The 8,124-nt window shown below is 48.4% G+C and overlaps 1 protein-coding gene across 1 annotated transcript in view; it reads left to right on the top strand.

Annotated features, from left to right (window-relative positions):
• The window catches only part of Ralb (RAS like proto-oncogene B), a 45,503-nt gene that overhangs the window by 21,047 nt on the left and 16,332 nt on the right, over window positions 1–8,124 (top strand). Inside the window, exon 2 of the mRNA XM_031380442.1 lies at window positions 4,588–4,750. Within this exon, the coding sequence (XP_031236302.1) occupies window positions 4,637–4,750 (114 nt within the window). The 5' untranslated portion in view covers window positions 4,588–4,636. The remainder of the gene's footprint in view (window positions 1–4,587; window positions 4,751–8,124) is intronic.

Here is an 8,124-nt window from a genome sequence, read left to right as displayed (position 1 = left end):
CTCCAGAACTCACTGGGTAAAGTGTGCCATACAGGCGTGAGGAGCTGAGCACAGATCTCCAGAACTCATGAAAAGCCAGGTAGGGCTCTGTGCACCTGGGACCCCAGCACTGGGGATGCAGACACAGGCAGGATCCAGACGTTCATTCCACCTCAGGAAACCCTATCTCAAAAAAATAAATGGGGCTCTAGGGAGATGGCTTCCTGCCAAGACTATCTACCAGAGTTTGATTCTGGAACTCATGTGATTGAAAGAGAGAGTCAACTTCCATAAGCTGCTCTCTCATTTCCACACATGTACACAAGCGCGCCACACACACACACACACACACACACACCACAGGACCTAAGTTACTGGAATTAAAATAAATTAAAAGTGAAGGTGGCAAATGACTGAGGAAAGAGAACCAGTGTTCACTTCTCACCTTCATGGATGTGCATGTACATAAAGTACATACAGCACACGTGCACACATGCCAAACATGCATACTAAAAACATACATCTGTGTAGTGCATAATTTGGTGGTCTGCATGTGTTTGAAAGGACCCTGTCCCCAGCCCGGACAACTGTTGGTTCATTTCCATCAAGTTCACAGAAAACAAGGTTGTTGCTGAGAAGTTGTGGGCCTTTGGGTGGTGTGAGTTCCAACTGCATTCCCGGCCTCATCTCTGCAGGAAACAGTTGGTGGCTATAAATGAGGCCAAAGGTATTTTCAAGTTCCTGAATCACACAGCCTTGCGCCCTGCCCGTACCCCCATTCCTTCTATTTCTATCCCCTCTTAGATATGCTTAATTATCTAGTTAATTGCTTAGCTCACTCATTAAAAAGCACATAATTAGCATGGGGGAGTAGGGTGGATAGATGGATGCCTGGTGTGGGCAGGTACCTGAAGTACAGGGAAGGCAGATCTCTGACCTTGACTTTGAACAGCACAAGGCCATGCCTGGAGCTCACACCAATGCTAAGGAGTCCCAAATCATCCAGAAAATGACAAACTATGTTCAGTCTGCCTGACTGCAGAAAAGGATAAAGTGCCTGAGAAATAGTTTGCAAAACGACTTATGCCCCCAAAGAGTTTAAATACGAGAATGTACAAGTGGAGACACTAACCAGAGATACGCAGTTAACAGCGAACGCTAGGCCAGGTATGGTCGCGCACGCTTGTATTCCCAGCACTCAGGAGGCTGAGGTGCGGGAGAGTCCTGGGTGACACAGTCCCTGAATCACAGAAGAAAACAAAACCCAAACACTGCTCCAACAAAACAAATCAGTCCCCACAAAGAACACAGCTAGGGAGTTAGCTTTGTCAGTCGGGATCTCTGTGCGAGGATGAAGACCAGATCTCAGATCCCCCAGAACCCCTGTAAAAAGCTAGCTAGGCATGGAAGCCCTCATCTCTGACTCTAATGCTTGGGTGATTGAGACAGGAGGCTCCCTTGAACTTTCTGGTCAGCCAGCCTAGCTGAAACAGTGAGCTCAGGTTCAGTGAGAGACCCTGCTTCAAAAGATAAGGTGGGGAGCCAGGTGTGGGGCGCAAGCCTTTAATCCTAGCCCTGGGGGGGGGGGCTGTGAATGCGAAATGGCTCCATGGCCTCTAGCACTTAAATGCTTAGCGATGTTGTTGGGGGAAGCTTAGGAGGTGTGGCCTTGCTGGAGGCCCCAGCCTCAGCCCCCTGCTGTGCTTCCCTGCCACGAAGGACTCTTAAGCCCCAGAAATGTGAGGCAGATAAACCCTTCCTTCTGTAGGCTGGCTTGTTCACGGTGTATCACAGCAATAAAAAAGTAACTAAGATGGAAGTACAAACATGTGGATCTCTGTGAGTTCAAGGCCAGTCAGGGCTACAGAGTGAGTCCCTGTCTCAGAAATTTTAAAATCATTTTTTAAAAGGTTGAAGAGCACCGGGCAGTGGCAGAGCACACCTTTAATCCCAGCGCTTGGGAGGCAGAAGTAGGTGGAGTTCGAGGCCAGCCTGGTCTACAGAGTGAGTTCCAGGACAGCCAGGGCTACACAGAGAAACCCTGTCTTGAAAAACCAAAAAAAGGTTGAGGAGCCAATGAGATGGCTTGGCAGTCAAGAGCACTCCCTGGGAATCCATTCAGTTAGCAGTACCCATGTGGGGGAGCGGTAACTTCAGCTCTAAGGGCTCTCTTTTGACCTCTGAGAGCACCCACATATTTATGATATGCACAACATAGACACATACACATAATTAGAAAAAATACAATGGATAGTGACAAAAATACCTGACGTCACCTTCTGGCCACCACATACGTACTGTGCACACACATGCTATACACATACAGAGATACACTATAACACTTACACAGACACACTATACACATACTACATATATATATATATATACATATATACTTTATACACACATATACATACTACACATACATGCACACACAAGCTATATACACACACACAAACATGCATACACACTATATATACTGTACATACACACATTCATACACTATACACACACAGTACACATACACACATATACATACATGCATGTGTACTCAAACACATAGATACACACACACCATACATATATACTTTCTTTCATATACACACATACTATACACATATGCACACACATACACATGCACATATATACACTGTACATACCCATGTACACACTTTACACACAGACATACACTTACACTCTACACACACATGCATTCTGAGTGATTTTTTTTTTCAAGTCCACCTGACTTTAGCTTTTCTTCTTAAGTCTGGCAGGGTCTTTCTTATGTATCCCAGGCTAGCCTTGAAGGCTATATATAGCTGAAGATGGCCTTGAACTTATGGTCACTTTTCCTTGGCTTTCTTTAGTGTTCAGATTAAAGGTCACTTCTCTGGCTTCGTCCATCCGGTCTTTCGATAACGTCATTTTTTTTTTTCAGATGTTATTTTTGCCTCTGTTAAAGTTGATCAAGTCCTTATTTGTCTAACACCGGCCTGAGGTGTCTCTAGAGGGTGTGTGCCGCCTTCTCTCCGGATTGGAGGCTGGGGTGGCGGGTGTGTGCCGCCACCAGTGGTGAGCCTTTGCTTTCATCTCAGAGAGGTTTTGGGGTTCTCTGCGTCTCAGGCTGTGGCTTGCTTTGCCTGCTAATTGCCTGGCTTTGGAGAGATGCTGTGGCTACAACTTTTTAGGGAAATCTCCCCTGCTTCATGATGATCAAGGAGCCCCCTGGTTCTTGTTAGAATGATAGTTCCTCTAACATATTCACTCAAAATAATTTTAAGTTGTTTTTTGGCGTATGGATGTTTTTGCTCGCTTCCACGCCTGTGTACCACTTGCACACCTGGCACCTGTGGAGCCCAGAGTGTGTATCAGAGTCCCTAGGGCTGGAATTACAGGCAGTTCTGAGCCCCCTTTGTGGGTGCTGGGAATCAAACCTGGGTCCTCTGGAAGAGCAACCGGCACTTTTATTTGCTGACCTATCTCTCTAGTTCAGTCCTGTTCTGTGTCCCCCCTCACTTTGGGGGACAGGTTCTGGATGGCCTGGAATTCGCTTTGTGAACAAGGCTGACCTCAAACTCAAGAGAGTGCCGAGATTAAAGGCATGCACCACCAGACCTAGCTCTTTCTTTCTTTTTTGGTTTTTCGAGACAGGGTTTCTCTGTGTAGCCCTGGCTGTCCTGGAACTCACTCTGTAGACCAGGCTGGCCTCCAACTCAGAAATCTGCCTGCCTCTGCCTCCCAAGTGCTGGGACGGTGTGCCACCACCGTCCGGCCCAGACCTGGCTCTTTTAACTGACTCATTTTAAAAACTACTTCTTTTGTGTATGGTGGGCGTGGCCATGCCAGGGCACGTGTGTAGCCAGCAGAAGACAATGTACGGGAATCAGTTCTCTCCTTTCACTGTGTGGGTCCCGGAGACTGAGCTCAAGTTGTCTCGCTTGTGAGAGGCGTCCTTACCTGCTGAACCGTGTCACCATCTCTAGTGTGTTCTTTGCTTGCCATAGCTCCTTCAGGGTCTTGGTTTCTCCGCTGAGAAGTTGGCTCGGTTCTAGCTCTGCCTTGCGTGGTCATAGTGCTCTTTTTACGTGGGGTTTACGACTTGAACTCTCATGTAAGTGCATCTTTGTCAGCTGAGGCATCTCTGGCTCAGGCTGGTACTGACTTTTATAAAGTGACCAGCTCCTTGCTCCCATCCCTAGCGGTGCAGACTTGGGATATCTACTCCGTTGTTCCTTTCTCAGCTTTGACCTATCCGGTTCCCCTTGGGTAAGTGACTTCTGGGTTGCCAGGCTGTCACGGCCCTTCCTCTTCAGGCCCTTCTCTGTTGGAATGGGCTAAATGTTTCTAAGGTGCAGGGGTGGAGGGAGGAGCAGGCAGAGCTGGAGAAAGGGCTTGGCACTAAGATGACCACCCCCAACTCTAGCCCCCGGAGGATCTGACATCCTCTTCTGGCCTGTGAGGTTACCACACTCATGTGGGCCCACACAGGCACACACAGGAATAGACACGCACATATATACAATTTAAAATGAAACTCAAACATTTAAAGTGTAGGGATGCTGGATAGGACACACACCATCTCTAAGCTCTTGTTTCTGTCACCCGCAGCTCCTCATCTGGGCCATCTGTCTGTGTGTCACCACCTCAGACCAGCAGAATGGCTGCCAACAAAGGCAAGAGCCAGGGCTCCCTGGTACTTCACAAGGTCATCATGGTCGGCAGCGGAGGGGTCGGCAAGTCAGCCTTGACACTTCAGTTCATGTATGACGAGGTAAGAGATGCCAGCACAGCCTGCACCTGCTGTGACGTCACCTGTGTCTGCTCCAGGTGTGTTCGGTGTCCCTTTCCCCATGGAGTTTTTGAATAGCTTCAGGGGCAGGGGGTCTCAGCAGAAGATTCTAGTGGCTGGCATGATGGTGATTTTAGTGGTAGTAGAAATGGAAGGAGTTTCTCTGCACACTGTATTTCCAGCATTACGTGTCATTTCTTTGAGACAGGAGCAAGGGAAGAGAGATGCCTCTGTATATGTGCTATAACTTACTTTCTTATTTTAAATTATGTGCATGCTGAAAAATGTGTGTGTGGGGGGGTGGGTGGGCGGGGTTATTTAGAAAAGTACAGTTGCCTTCAGAGGCCAGAAGAGGGCATTGGATGCCCTGGAGTTGTATGCAGTTGGAGTTGCTCAATGTGTGTTCTGGGGACCAAACTCCTGTCATCTCCAAGAGCAGCAGCTACTTGTCACCACTGGGCCATCTCTCTAGAATCTCCTGTAGCTCAGGCTGACCTGGAACTCACTATGTAGCCTGGGATGACCTTGAACTTTCAACCTTCCCATGCCTCCCCTTGCTGGGATTCTAGGTGTACGCTACCTTGCCTAGTTTATGAGGCTCTGGGAATGGAGCTCGGGGCTTTGCAGGTGAGAGGTGGGCGCTCAACCAACTGAGCTACTCCCCAGCACCATGTCTTGAATGCCTCCGAAAGGGTTGAGTGTGCCTATTGCACCTCGGGAAGTTGAGTTCAGCTAGAGAGGTTAGGTCAGCGGAAGTGTGTCCTTAAAAGAGACGTTAGAGTCCGGCTCCCTTCCGGCCTTTCCTCTGCTTCCTGTTTGCCGGGAGGTGAGAAACCATTTCTACTGTTGCTCTCACCACCTCCTGTGCCTCGCCTCAGGCCTCAGGACTGTGGAGTGAAGCTCTGACGCCATCAGTCAAAAATAAACCTTTTCTCTTTTATTGATTTTGGTGTGTGTGTGTCTGTGTGCGTGTGTGTGTGTGTGTGTGTGTGTGTGCGTGTGCGTGTGTGTGTGCGTGCGTGTGTGTGCGTGTCTGTGTGTGTGTGCATGTCTGTGTGTGTGCGTGCGTGTGTGTGTGTCTGTGCGTGTGTGTGTGTGTCTGTGTATGTGTGTGTGTGCGCACGTGCGTGTGTGTGTCTGTGTGTGCATGTGCGCGTGTGTGTATGTCTGTGCGTGTGTGTCTGTGTGTGTGTGCGTGTGTGTGTCTGTGCATGTGTTTGTGTCTGTGTGTGTGTCTGTGTGTGTGTGTCTGTGTGTGTCTGTGTGTGTGTGTGTGTGTGTGCATGTGTTTGTGACTGTGTGTGTGTGTCTGTGTGTGTGTGTGTCTGTGTATGTGTGTCTGTGTGTGTGTGTCTGTGCGTGTGCACATGGATATGGAAGCCCATAACCCTAATTGTCATTCTTCAGGAACTGTCCACCTTAACTTTTGAGGCAGGGTCTCACGGTCTGGAACTCTCTGAGGCGACGAACAGTAGAGATTGCTTTTCCCTGTCTCCCAGCACTGAGATCACAAGCACTCATGGCCACACGCAGCTTTATATCTGGGTTCCGGGGCTTGAACTCGGGTTCCTGTGGCTGTCAGGCAGGCTTTTACCAAGTGAGCCATCTCCAACCCCGGACCTCTTACCATTTACACTGGCAACCTGCTTTCCTCCTGCAGTGGAGTTTAGGCAGAGATAAATCACAGAGAGGCCGGGCTGGGGAGGACCTCAGGGAGGGTTCCTGTAGTTCTGGCCATCAAAACTCGTGCCAAATCCGAGATCAAGAATCTTTCAAGCTGAAGCTGCTCTTATTGTGGCTGCAGATACGGGAGAGAGTAGGAGAGCCTTGTGTGGATAAAAAGTTAGTTGTGTGTGTGTGTGTGTGTGTGTGTGCATGTATGTGTGTGTGTGTGTGTGTGTGTCATGTCAGACCACACTGGAGGTCAAAGGACAACAGGGAAGAGTCAGTTCTCTCTCTCTCATGGACCCCACGTGGGTCCTGGATTCAGATTCCAAGTTTTCAAGCTTGCAGACAATCACTCACTAAGCCATCTTGTTGTCTCGTTCGTCATGTACATTCTAAGCAGGTGTGATCACATATACCTGTAATCCCAACACTCTGGAGGCTGAGGCAGGAGGATCATGAGTTAGAGGCCAGCCTGGGCTTTGTAGCAAAGCCCTGTGTCAAAAAAAAAAAAAAAAAAAAAAGGAAATATAAAATAATGAATTGTTGTCTTGGGCACTTTCCAGTTGCTGTGATATTAAACCTTTACAAAGGCAACTTAAGGGAGAAAGGTTCCTGGGGACACCATCTGTTACATTGGTGAGGACATGGCAGCAGGGGCAGGTGGCTGGCTGGTCACACTGCATCCACACTCAGGAAGCCAAGAGTGGACTGGAAGTGGGCCAGGCTATTCAACTCCAAGGCCACTTTCAGTGACCCACTTCCTCCCGGAAGGCTCCATTTCCTAAAATCTCCACAGCCTTCCCAAATGGTGCCACCTTTTCTAATATTGCCCTTTGATTTGTCAAAGTTTTACATTTTCAAAAATTTAATTAGTATATTTTGTATGTATTGGTGTTATGCCTGTGCGGATGTCTGTGCACCACACCTGTGTAGTACCCACAGAGGCCAGAAGAGGGCATCAGATTCCCTGGAACTGGAGTTGGATACAGAAAGTTAAGCTGCCATGTGGGTGCTGGGAATTGAACTCTGTTCTTCTGGAAGAGCTCAACTGCTGAGTTATCTCTCCAGCCCTGAAAGTTTTGTTTTAGTGAAGTTCAGTTTAGAATGTGGTGAGTGTGTGTGTGTGTGTGTGTGTGTGTGTGTGTGTGTTTGACATGTGAGGTGCTCATGAGGCAGTCAGAGGAAACTTGCATGACTCAGTTTCTTCCCCAGGGATGGAGTTCACGTCAGGCCCAGTAGCAGCACCTTTATCCGCTGAGCCGTCTCGCTGGCCCCCAGTTTATTTCCTCTTTGTTACTTGGACTTTGGTATTGTTCCTAAGAATTTATGGCGGGGTCCCGGCTCGCTGATGGCTGTGCTGTTTCCTTCTGAGTTTCTGTCTTAGTTCTCATGTCTAGACTGTTGCAGTTTTGAGTTAACCACTATGTTTTACGTGCCCTGCCTAAGAAGTCCAGTTTTTCTATGCCTTTTTATTTACATGTGTGTGCCTGTATTTGGGTGTGCGGCATGAAAAACCGTGCCTCAAAAAAACAAAACCAAAAAAGATCCACCTATCTTTTGCCTTCCAAGTGCTGGCATGAAAGGCATGTGTCATCATGCCCACCTTCCATCCCTCACACCTGTCACCACGCCCACCTTCCATCCCTCACACGTGTCACCACGCCCACCTTCCATCCCTCACACGTGTC

Source organism: Mastomys coucha, unplaced genomic scaffold, assembly GCF_008632895.1.
Source record: "Mastomys coucha isolate ucsf_1 unplaced genomic scaffold, UCSF_Mcou_1 pScaffold1, whole genome shotgun sequence".
In the NCBI taxonomy this organism is placed as follows: Eukaryota; Metazoa; Chordata; class Mammalia; order Rodentia; family Muridae; genus Mastomys; species Mastomys coucha.
Note: the sequence above shows the minus strand (reverse complement) of the source record. Positions and strands in the feature narration are given on the sequence as shown.